Below are 11,979 nucleotides of genomic sequence, written 5' to 3' on the forward strand. Positions count from 1 at the left end.
CAATTAGATACGTGAACCTATCTTCTTTTTGTTAGCCCAAATTACAGGCTGGTGGAAGGGCTGAAAGTCTGTAAAAACGTTCCCTCCTTATTGAAAACTGAAAATAGATTCAAAATAAAACTTAATGAGATTAACCTAACACAGTAACAAAATTTGCAACACCACACTATAAGGTTAAAAAGAAAATAGTATAATAAAGGAAATACAAAGGCTTTGGCATGGTTTTTACAATCAACAATGGTTAATTTTGATATGTAGTTGTGAACAACTTCAAAACACTTAAGTTTAAAACTCTTGCAAGCACTTTTAATTGATTAGGAATGAATTCTAGATGCACAAAAATGATTGGACTGTGAACAGTAGTACAACTATATCTAAGAACAATTAACTCTTGCCGACCAAAAAGAAACGTATGATGCATGAAAATGTGTATAAAACATCTATAGAATATTCTTGTCAAATATAAATGAAATTAACTTTATTATAGAAATCATTCTGGGAGATTTCTAGGGAAGACAAATACTTACATTTCGACATAAAACAAATTGGATTATATCGAAGACACAATCTACCTTTTATCTATCAAACTCTTTTCTTCACCGAAGTTCTCTCTTAACCCCTGTTTGCACATAGCTTCAGCCGTTAACAACCTTTGGAAATACCAACAGATATTTTTCTTACATAAATCTAGTGCGTATTGTTCCAGGTTTAATTATATGCAATGGAATGATACAAACTTGGAACATCAATCCATAATCTATGAACAGATTGGTAGAAGTATTCGATATATCTTGATAAAACTCTTAAATTCGTGGCAAAGCTTGTTGATCATGGCTTCTTTTTTTTTTTCCTTTTCTTTTTTTTTTAAAACAACTTCATGACCAACACAGATCAAACATCCATCCAGTCTACATTGTTCTTTTTTGTTTTTTTTTTCATTATAACATACAAATGCCCATTTACAAATAATACACCAAAATGAATAAAAGTTTGGATACCAAAATGAAGATTTGTTCCAACTGATATAATGCCTTCAGTGTACAAAGGTCCATGTGAAAGTCTTTTCCATGTGTTACAGCATAGGGCACAGTTGCAGTACAGAAGTACTCTGAGAGCCATTCTTCCTTTATAAAATACTGCTGAACATCCAACTGTTGTCCATATAGTCATTTACAGAATTAACACATGTTTTACTGTAATCTTGGCCAGTATTGAGACATATCAGGTTCACTACCAGGAACTTGAACTGGAACTGACACTCCAGGGGAAATGAGACCTGAAAATCGAGGGGGAAAATGGATGTTTTAGTTTTTCTATACATAGCACAATTTTTGCTTTACAGTTTCACAGATTTGTGCTTGTATTCCAGTAAGTATTAAATCTCACCATCTACCAGCCTGCAGAATCAGATGGAGGGGGATGGGGTGTGTATTTTAAAAACCTATGCACATCTCACTGATTTGTTGTTATAAATAAACTGTCATGCTTTGAGATAAATGCCAGAGCCTCGGCTCATTTGTATCAATTGAGAATTCAGCCCAAAATATGCTGAGCATTTCTATTCTTTTAAAAGGTGTCTGGCTTGCTCCTGCTTATGCTGACGCTTACCCTTTTTTACCTTGTTTTGCCTTCTTATGCATAGGTTAATAATTCTACTAGTTACCTGCCTTTTCAATAACTTCAAATCTTTAGCAAAAAATAGCCTGACACAGACAAAGTAGAAAAACATGCCCAGTCCTGCAAACACTTTAACGTACGCTTAGCTTCACAAGCGTGAGTATCTCCGCTGGAATTTAGCGGTGAAATAAATGCTGTTTTAGAAATTAATTATGCAGGGAAGATTTTGCGAGATGGGGGCCCCACTGAAGAGCTTTCCACTGTACCGCTATCCAAACACCACTGCTGTTAATCAGCCGTCTTTCGTCTACCCCTCCAGCAGCAGCTTAAAAGTCAGAGTTTCTGCTCTAGCCCTCAAGGTTATACGTTTTCATCTTCTACCCGGTTCAGCAGCTACTAAAGCCGACAGAGAGGCCTCTCCCAGCGACGGGGAGAGACTTCTCCCAGTGAATACATGTGAAAAACCTGATGGTCAGAGCAAGGAAGCCACGGGGGGAGCGCGGGGCCACTCACCTGTGGAAGTGGTGCCAGAGGTGCCCATCGGCTGGCTGTTCATGTGTGTCTGCATGTGAGGAGGGGTGTATGTATCATAGCTCCGGCCATTCACCGATGGACTGGTGGGCAGCATGCAAGAGTAGGAGGAGGTCTGGCTGGGTACCGGGGGCTATGGGAGCAAAGGATAAAACAGTGTTAAATATCAACCAAGGTAAACGCAGCATCACGTTCTTCTAGATCGATGTGCCAGCCCTCAGAAGCAGCGTGCACAAGCCAAAACAAGTTTCAGTTTCAAATTAATGGACCTAGATGTGAATTCCTATTTAAGAGCTTAACTAAGCAGCCTCTTCCCAGAGGTCTTTGGTCTAAAGAAATGATGTGGCCAACCACCGGCATGTTTTTCAGATGCGTTTGGCCAGCAGATGCCTACGTCTAGTTGCTAACGAAAGTGTTACCTACCTAAGCCAAGGAACCAAAGGCCTTGTTTGTACTTATGTAGAAGAAAGATGTCTCGTGCCATTTGCAGCCACAGAGAGACAGGGCAAGGCTGGCATCTTATCTCACATTTAGTGGTGTAACTCAAAGCTAGTAGGGATGTAACTAAAAGTTACTCCACTGAGGCACACTGGTCGGTTACGCCAGGTTGGACCTGCATCTGCAAGCATGTTGCACATACACACAGATGATGTATGGATTTGGGGTGACCGAGGCTCTGAAGGGGGATCAATGCACTGTGTGCGTTGATCCCCCTTCAGAGCCTCGGTCACCCCAAATCCACACATATGAATGTGTTGATCCCGCATCAGAGCTGCAGTCACCTCCAACCCATACCAGCAGCATCCCAGGAGACTGGACATCTCCATTTACCTAAACTCCAGTCCCTAAAATCACATCTGCCAGGGGGGAGAGCAGCTGGGAGCAGGGGGTGAAGGATGGAATGGTGCCGGGGATGGATCAAGCAGAGGCACCTGTTTCGGGGTGCTGCAGTATTAGGGAATGGTGCAGCCCCGAAACGGAGGCAGCGGAGGAACAGGAAGCAGAATGAGTAATTCCCGCTCTGAGCACACGAGACTCGACACGTCTGTGCATATTTCCTCCGTCTGCACATCCCCGACTCATGCCGTCTCCGAAAATCCTGACAGCCTCGCTCACTAAACACACACACTGTGCTCTGGGAGAACCAGCAATGCACTGTGTGTCCGCAGGGAAATGCCAACGGTTCGGCTGCCAAATCTCCTGCTCTGACATCGCGTGGCCATCACGCCGTGGTGGCCACGTAGGCAGGACTTTCCAGAATGGCTCGCACATGCCAGGTCCCTGCCCAGGTGCCCAACGGTAAATCAGGGGTCTCCTGCTTTCCCAAGGGTCCTCTCCTGTATCAGCCTTTTGATCTTTTGTCATCTGCTCTCAGCCCGCTGCCGGGAACGGCACTGCCGGCCTCCCCAACGTCACGAAATAGTGACCTAGGCAACGTCATTTCTTTCCGCGGACTTGCAAGACTCTAACTTTATTCAGTTAATTTTGGTTCAGCAATTAGTAACATAGTAATTGCCACAGCGAAGGAGTCAGGCTCTCTAATCTGCTCGCCTGTCTCCAGCAGTGGTCAATGCTGTGTGCCTCAGACAAAGCTGTAAAACTCCCGTAATTGGCCAGCACCTTCCTAGGCCAACCCCACCATTAAAAAAGGAGGAATTTTGCATCTGAAAGGTCTATAGAAACAGACCCCAAAGGAATAGATTTCTTCCTAACCCAGCTGGTGATCAGCTAATGCTTTCAGGCATGAGGATTGACAGCTCTTGCAATTCTGGCTTAGCTGGCATAACCACTGATGCTAATCACATCCTTCCCTCTCTCAGGTGTTCCTAATGCACCGCCACTGCCTCATTACCTACACCGAGAAGGTCGGATTCCTCCAGCACCTTATTCAGGCGGCAATTTCCACAGTACTGCGCCAGTGAGTTCCATAGGTTAACTGTGGTTTTTTTCCCAAAAAGCGTTTTTTCATCCCAGATTTGTTGCCTTGCAATTTTGAGGACCTTTCTCTTTTAAAATACAGAAAAAGGTGCTTGTTGAGCACCAGGACTTACAGTGCCCTTTCCCTTGTGATTCTCCCAAAATTGGGCATCTTTTCAGATGCCGGGGAAGCCTTCGGTGCTGGTTTCCCTGCAGCGTGGTTTGGGTCCATAACTCCCCGTCCTGCAGAGGAAGGGTCCCTGCCCATGCTCCCGCACACCCCCGGGGTCACCAGGTCCTGAGGGAACATTGTGCCATGGCAGCAGCAGCGCCAGACTTACTTGCATAGGCAGGTTGTTGGCCATGGTGAAGCTAGGCATGGGCGGCAGCGCGCTGTACGTGTTTGTGAGCGCTGTGTCCGTTCTGCCCAACATGGAACCTGATGTGAAAGAGGAAACTATAATAGAATAGACAGATAGATGAACACATTAGTTTAACCACAATTAACAGTCGGCGATACAGTCTCAGAGTCTCGCTTTCCCAAAAAGGATGGATGAACATGAGCGGGTTGGTGGCATTACCGGGGGTGGTCGGTTGCGGGATCGGCTGGTAAACGCTTGTGCTGAAACTACTACTGATGGGAATGTGGCTGGGAGTGTTGCTGGCTTGTCTTCGCTGGTTCCTCAGCTTCTCTTCCCTTCTCCACTTGGCCCTTCTGTTAGAAAACCACACCTGAAAATACAGTGTTTGAGAGACGTGAATGGGCTTAGAGGGACCTCCCCCACGTAACTGAGGGCCACGCTGATAGAAAGCTGGCTTGCAGCGTGGCAAAGCAGTGTGTGAAAGCAAACCCCAGCTGCTGTTATTTTCCTGAAGGAGGAGAAGGACAAACATGCGATCATAAATGGGGACTGCCCTGTGCTTTGAGAAGCCAGGAATAACAAAATTAGAATAGTAATAGTAAAAGATAATAATAGTTGTAATTGCACAGCAGCTCAGTACCTGTATCCTTGCTTCAGGCAGGTCTATTTTAGCAGCTAGTCTCTCTCTTGCAAACACATCGGGGTAGTGGGTCCTCTCAAATTCTGCAGAAGGAAATATTGCCACGTTAGTTGCAAAGAGTTAATGTGGCCGACTGTAGTCCGAGTCGTTCCTGCACTGCCTTATGCTCTAAATGCTCTCAAGAAACATGGCTGTAAAGGCAAAGCTGAGCTTTCTCTGTGTGTGTGCGCGTTAGGAAGGAGGATGCCTTGCCTGCTGGGGAGTATTGCTCAAGGGGTAGGCAGGCTTGGGCGCAACGCTGCATCTTTCAAGAAGCAGTGAGGGCTTCTGCCTCCGCTGAGGGGGTCCCCAAGGCAGCTCTGACCCTGTCACCAAGAAGTGAAATGGCACATCGCTAAATAACAGCGGAAAATAAGAACAAAGATCCGCAGTGGGTCGGAGGCGAGGTGCGCCCAGGCCAGTCAGGGAAAAGGGCACCTGCTCCCAGCCCCGGGCAGCGGCAGCAGCGCTGGGGACTGGGAGCGAGCGTGGGGGCAGGCACAGAGGGCTGCTGCCAGCCCCAGCTGCCTGCCCTTGCCTTCCCGGCATACGGCAACACAGCTCGGCCGGGGACGCGGCACAGTCAGCAGGAGATTTATCCCCCGTGAGAGGAGCCCAGGGTGTAACGCCGATGGTTTGGTACAATCTCTGCCCTGAGTACGTTCCCTTTGAAAAGCTTTTCACAGCTTTTTGGTGCATACCACAGCCATCGATGAATATTTGGAGCTCAATGAATAAAAGGGCATGGACTTAAAATATATACACATATATAAGGCACGTGAAGGCCATGTTTCAGTTCAGCTCTTAATACAGCCAGGGCACATTTTGCTTTGCTCTCCTGCTTCAGCCGTAGGAAAATGTCACTCACCTTTCTCAAGGGCTTCGATTTGCTCTTGGGTAAAGGATGTCCTATTTCTCTGCAGCTTTCTTTTCAGCTGGAGTCTCATTTGGGCCTCGTCTGAATCTTCTCCGTTAGAGCTGATGGAGTTAGTGTTTTCCCCTCCTCCCTCCTGTTGCGGACAGCCATCTGCGGAACCGAGAGTCAGAAAGTGAAACGCAGGTACCCTTGTTTTGTGATCTCTATCAGAGAAATAACGCGATTGGAAACAAGTTCGGCCATGTTTGCAGACACCCTCCCTTAAAAACGTCTCAGGTATCAAAGCTACATTGCGCGAATGACACGGGTAACACGGAAACATTTCAGTTTCCAGCGTTATCGTAAACATCAGAGATGAGGAATTACGATCACCTAGTCTTAATTTCATTTTGTTTTTCCTCTGGAATAAAACCCACATAAAAATACTTTCCCCTGAAAGTGATTGTTTCCATGAATCGCTGCTGAAGTACCATGGCAGTCTCCTCTGTCTGCTGCATTTATTTACCTATTGCTATATTTAAAATAGTGATGTTCAGTATTTCAGATTATCTATAATCAGTAATTCCTGTCTAATCAATTAGATGTTGATAGGTTTGCAGAAAATGCTATTAAGAAACCAAACCAAGCTTGTAATCTTTTTTAAAAAATATTTATCCAGTTTTTATTTGAATTCTGCACAGTCAATTTCATTTTAAAGGTTGTGAATTTAGAAGTGCCTGCATTGTTCTGCAGTTTTATTCAACTATTGTATGAGTGTGCATTGCCTTGACACCTATTACTGAGCACAGCTGTAATTATATCATCACCAAGAACAGGCTATAATTGCTGAAAATGGAATTTTATATTTAGATAAAAGGACTGTCCATTCTTTGTAATGTGTTGCACCAGAGAAAAGTAAGATTTCTTTTAAAATTTTAACATGTAATTTTAAAAGAAATAGTAGCGAGTTCACTAACTAGCTAAATACGCTATTCTGCAGCTGAGCGTTTGGCATATCATTTAAGCGGTACATTTTTAATTAGGGCATTTCCACCACTTTTAATGTAATTTCTGTCATTAAACAGGGGAAAGTTTCATTGTGCTCTCCTTTCGGGCGGTTGCAAGGATGCGTCCCGGGTCCGGCCGGCTTTGCGGGGCTCCGCGGGCACCCCAGGCCGCCACGGGTGAAACGAAACGGGCGCTTCGGCCGAGGCAGAGAAGTCGTTGTCCCTACATTAGCTCTCCTTCTCCTTTCAAAGCATATTTTTCGAGGCGTTTTGATGTCGCATAAAGGGGCAGACGGGATGAGGGACGCATGGGCTACTTATGCTAATTCCCTTGAAAAGTTACGCCAAAAATAAATAGCGATACTCCCGCTACATCCTTTAAATATTGTGGGAAATCAACTTTAAAGTAATATCATTTATAATCGGCGAACAATGGCCTCGGCCTTCAAAGCTCGGGGGGAATTGTGACAGGATCTGGTGGGACCCTTTCAACCACTTTGAAATGTTTTAAAACCCGAACTTTCTCCCCCATTTAAACACAGGGATTCAGCGGCCGTGGTCACCATATGGGCGGCCGCAGCCCCATTGAGGCGGCCGGCGGCGGGTGAATAGCCGGGGGGGTGGGGAGGGAGGGGGCTGCCTTTCAGGGGCACACAAAGCCGCCGAGCCCGGGGAGCGGGGCAGCCGCCCTGCCAAGCGCTGGTGGCAGCGCCGGGGGCCGCGCCCGCCCGCCGCGGGGGCCGCCGCCTAACCTCCGCCACCGCCCTCATCCATCACTGTCCGCACGGACCGGACCGCCGCGGACCGGGGGGGCGAAGGGGAGAGGGGGGCGGGTTGGGGGGGGAGCCGCCCGAACGCGGCGGGGACGCCCTGCAGCCCCCCGCGCCGTCGGGGCTCGGCAGCGCGCCCGGCCTCCGCCGGGGAGCGGAGGGCACCCGCGGGGCCGCGCCCGCCCTTCCCAGGGCCGGCCCGAACCGGCCGCCCCCCACCCCACTATTATTTTTTTTTAACTTTTGAGGCCGCGGGTTTTTTTGCAACCTTGTCTCGGTGCGCTCCCCGTCTCCCCCAAACCTTTGAGCCAGCGACAAGTTTAGCCTAGAGTTAAACTCCCTTATGATTATTTAACCCCCCCTTGCCGGACAATCACGATATCTTCTTTTTTAGAGCGCACACACCCTTTCGCTTTAAATAAATAAAAAAAAAAATAAAAAAGCCCCTAAAAGGAGCGATCTCAATAGGGCTGTTCCACCTTCCAGACCTAATCCGTAAGAAAGCGAGTGAATGTCCGTCCCTATTATCCTATAGCCAGACCATCTGACGCTGGGTATAGGATTTGTTTCCTGGAAAAAAAAAAAAAAAAAAAAAAAAAGACGCTGGGAAATAAAATCATTCCTTAGTTTCTTAGTGTCTTAATCAGTGAGGCGGAAAACAAGCAAAAAAAGATAGCAAACCAATTGCGGCACCTCTCAGCTATAGAGCTGGGATCAAAACATTGTAGCATCTGTTGAAAGAGAAAGTGTCTAAATCCTATAGAAGGCTTTAGTCTTATAAGAGAGGGAGGGGGAAAAAAAGATAAGAAACAGTGTCTCGGTGATCCCTAAAACCACTAAATCACTGGAGAATTTCTCCCGGATAGAGATGTCTCTTTTTGTTCTGTCAGCCCTCATGTATCCATTATTTTATTCACTGCTGCATGGCGTTTATCAGATTGAGACCATATTTGTACCCCTCTGAGACCTAACCTCGCCTTATGCTTTTTGAGTAATGGACTCTTAAAATCCAGTAACATACCCCTGCAAGGGAAAAACATTAGAGGGAGCATGAATATTCCAGAGGAAATCCATTTTATTAATTTTAATCTTGTGATGTGGGTGTTTTAAGTGCCTGCCTGCCTCCTCCTCGCCTCTCCTGCCCACGCACACACGCACCCCCGGCCCGAGCCAGCCGTGCCCCGAGCCGCACCGCTTTATTTCGGTTGCAATTTGGGAGAGGGCTCCCGGGGTCCTCCCGCCCCGCCACGCTCCTGCCCGGGGCCCGCGCTCCCCTGCGGAAGCTGCGCTCATCCCCACGCCACGGGGAGGGGTCACCAGAAGCCCCCAGCAGCTCCACCGACACACACGCACCCCCACACCACCCTCCCCCCCAGGACACAGGTGACTCCGCCGCAGCGCTGGGGTGCCCAAGGGCACCGCCTGGCCCCAGGTTGTCTCCGCACCCGCGCACACCGCGCGGAGCCGGGCCCGGGAACACCGCTCTGCGGCGGGGAAGGCAGCCAGGGGGGCGCCCTAAATTTCTCCATTTAACGCCTTTTCTTGAAAAAAAAAAAAAAACACACCAAAAAAAAAAACACAGAGGGAACGGAGGGCACCCGGGCCGTTTGAAGCCGCACGGGCGGAAAGTGCGCTTCCCTTCGCCACGTACCTCTCCGCGGTTTGGCTCTCGGGTACGGGGCAGAGGAGGAAGGACGGGGAGCCGGTCCCGGGCCGCGGCAGGGATGCCGGCAGCGGGGCAGGGACAGCCCCTGGCCCGCCCCGGGGCCGCAGGTAGAGGCGAGCCGGCGAGCGGCCGTCGGTAGGGTCCGTCCCGGCTCCGAGGGGGCACACCGGGCAAAACAAATTAAAAAAAAAAAAAAAAAAAAAAAAAAAAAAAAAAAAAAAAAAAACCACACCAAAACCAAAATGGGGGTGAGGGTAAGCGAGGGCTCCGGTCTATCTTTCTAGTGTCCTTCATAGATTGTTTTCTTCTCTTAAAACTGACATGTCTAATTGGCAAGCGGTGCCATATCGTGTCCAGAGGTCTCCTGTGGAACATTTCTACAGCTGTCTCCTTCAACTAGACGCTTATTCATGTCGCCTTAATGAGAAACAAAACGATCTCTAATGAGCAATTACATAGCGACAGAATTGTTCCCATAACAAATTCTTGCGTGTGACAGAAACATCCTTTGTACCAGATATTCCGCACACTGTTACCGATTTTTTTTTTCCTTGCGGGGTGAAAACAAAAAGCAGGTTGTTGTATATAGACACCTCTTCTAAAGGAATGACCACAGCCAGGGAGAGAGCCGAGCCTCAACAGAGCCCGTATTCAAAAAGAAGCCATTAACCATCTTAAGTATGTAACGTAACATCCCATTATCCTTCATATTATCCCCTTGTCATTCCTACAACAAATACCTATTAATCTTCAGGATAAACAGTTTCCTATATTTACAAAGTTGTTTCGGGTCCATTGAGGAGGAACTATAATCAGCCCTACGGAGATAGTTACCGATCCCCCCGCCTTTGGAGACCCCGGCACGGGAAGGCGGCCCGGGCAGGGAGCAGGAGCCCTAATTACCGGGCTGAGGGGCGAGGTTAAGGATCAGCCCCGGAACCCGCCCGGCTGCCGGCACCGCAGCTCGGCGACCGCGGCTTTGGCTGCGACTGCTCCCGGGCTCCCCTGCCCGCCGCCGGGCCGGGGCCGGGGAAGGGGCTGGAAGCCCGCCCGGCCGCCGGTCCCCCGCCACCCACCTGTCCGGGGAGGCGGCGGGAGGAGATCCCTCAGCCACCGTCCTGAGAAAATCACCCACCGCCCTCGGCGCGGCGGCGGCGGTCGGGGAGGGGGCGAAGGGGACCCGCGTCGGGGCCACCTCCGCCAGGCGAGGCAGAGCCGAGCCGAGCCGGGGAGCGGCGACCGGGCTGTCCCTTACCTTGGGCGGGCTGCCCGGGTACCGAGGTGCCGGGGTACCATCCGGGCCGGGTGCCCCAGGTCCCCGTCTGCCCGTTCAGCATCCTTAGCTTGTCGTACATCCCGTCGGCACCCATCTGTTGCTTTTCGCTAGCCAGGTTGCGTAGGACTCTGTTTATCGACGACACCTGGAAGGCAAAGGACAGGAAAGGCAATGGTAGTGCGGTAGCGCGCTCCCCGCCAGCCACCCGCGCAACATCCGCGCCCCTCTGCACCCCCTCCGCGCTGCGGGCGGCTCGACCTGGGCGCAAGTCAGGGGTTCCCCCAGCGCCGGCTGCGCGCTGCGGCCGCCCCGACTCGCTCACTGCTGGTGGTGGTGCAAACAAACAAACACACCAAGGGGAAAAAAAAAAAAAAAAAAAAAAAAAGAAGAAGAAAAAAAAAAAGCCCCAAACCCAACCCTGCAAAACCAGAGTGATGGCTTCGACTGATGCTCGCAGTCCTGAGGCGCCAGGCGCAGGGGTGACCCGCATATTTTTTTATTTATTTTTTTTCCCCCTCCTTAAAGGCATTTGTCAGATTCTGTATGAAAAAATGCGTCTGACCCTGCCACATGCAAATGATGTGAACCTGCTATCCTCTCATCTGATATCAAAACAAAGGAAGCAGAGGCTCGCTACGGCTACCCAGCATTGTACACAGCACACAGGAAGGTTTTTTTCATGAACTTACACTGGGTATATTATCGTTGGTACAGACCCCCTCTGATAGTAATCTGTCTCGAATCTCCCACGCAAAGATGGAGGGGCACTCTCGTTTATACTGCGCTATTTTGCTTACAACTTCTGGAGTCGCTACTCTCGGTTTACTACCTCCGATTGCCCTGGGTCTGATGGAGCCAGTTTCGTAATACCTGCCCAAAATTTTACTCACACATCCATTCGACACCTGGATAGGGAAGCGGACAGAAAATCACATTATTAATAATTTCAAGACAAAAATAAAATTGTTTAAGTATGCATTAAACAATGACAAGCTTACGTTTTGATTGTCCAGCACTTGGACTTTTGCATCTGCATGGGTCTATAACACAAAAATATACCTTAAATGGTATGAGAACTTACTTAGAAAGTATTTTTTTTTTCTTAAAAAAAAAATTACATTCGTGGCCCTTCCCTCTACAAAAGTGATACTTTAAAAACATTTGGAAGAAAAAAAAATCTGGTCAAAACGTAATTCTTTTAGTATTAATGTTAAAATACGCCTTAAATGCGAACAATAGCTACGCCAGACTAGTCTCCATCGTCCTCACTGCTCTTAGACAGAGTATTTGCGGGGGAC

At 48.6% G+C, this 11,979-nt stretch overlaps 1 protein-coding gene across 8 annotated transcripts in view; it reads right to left on the minus strand.

Annotated features, from left to right (window-relative positions):
- Positions 1-1,190: 1,190 nt before the first annotated feature.
- Positions 1,191-11,979, minus strand: part of PAX6 (paired box 6) — an 18,533-nt gene continuing 7,744 nt past the window's right edge. For 3 of the 8 annotated variants that reach the window (XM_086614049.1, XM_086614048.1, XM_086614050.1), the window contains exons 3-11: positions 11,680-11,721; positions 11,371-11,586; positions 10,661-10,826; positions 5,975-6,133; positions 5,068-5,150; positions 4,647-4,797; positions 4,407-4,522; positions 2,131-2,281; positions 1,191-1,276 (exon numbers count right to left, since the gene is read on the minus strand). In XM_086614049.1, coding sequence (XP_086470175.1) covers positions 1,191-1,276; positions 2,131-2,281; positions 4,407-4,522; positions 4,647-4,797; positions 5,068-5,150; positions 5,975-6,133; positions 10,661-10,826; positions 11,371-11,586; positions 11,680-11,721 — 1,170 coding nt within the window. The remainder of the gene's footprint in view (positions 1,277-2,130; positions 2,282-4,406; positions 4,523-4,646; positions 4,798-5,067; positions 5,151-5,974; positions 6,134-10,660; positions 10,827-11,370; positions 11,587-11,679; positions 11,722-11,979) is intronic. The other 5 variants (XM_086614055.1, XM_086614053.1, XM_086614056.1 and 2 more) reach the window with 5 other exon arrangements.

Source organism: Tauraco erythrolophus, chromosome 6 (assembly GCF_009769465.1).
Source record: "Tauraco erythrolophus isolate bTauEry1 chromosome 6, bTauEry1.pri, whole genome shotgun sequence".
Lineage (NCBI taxonomy): Eukaryota > Metazoa > Chordata > Aves > Musophagiformes > Musophagidae > Tauraco > Tauraco erythrolophus.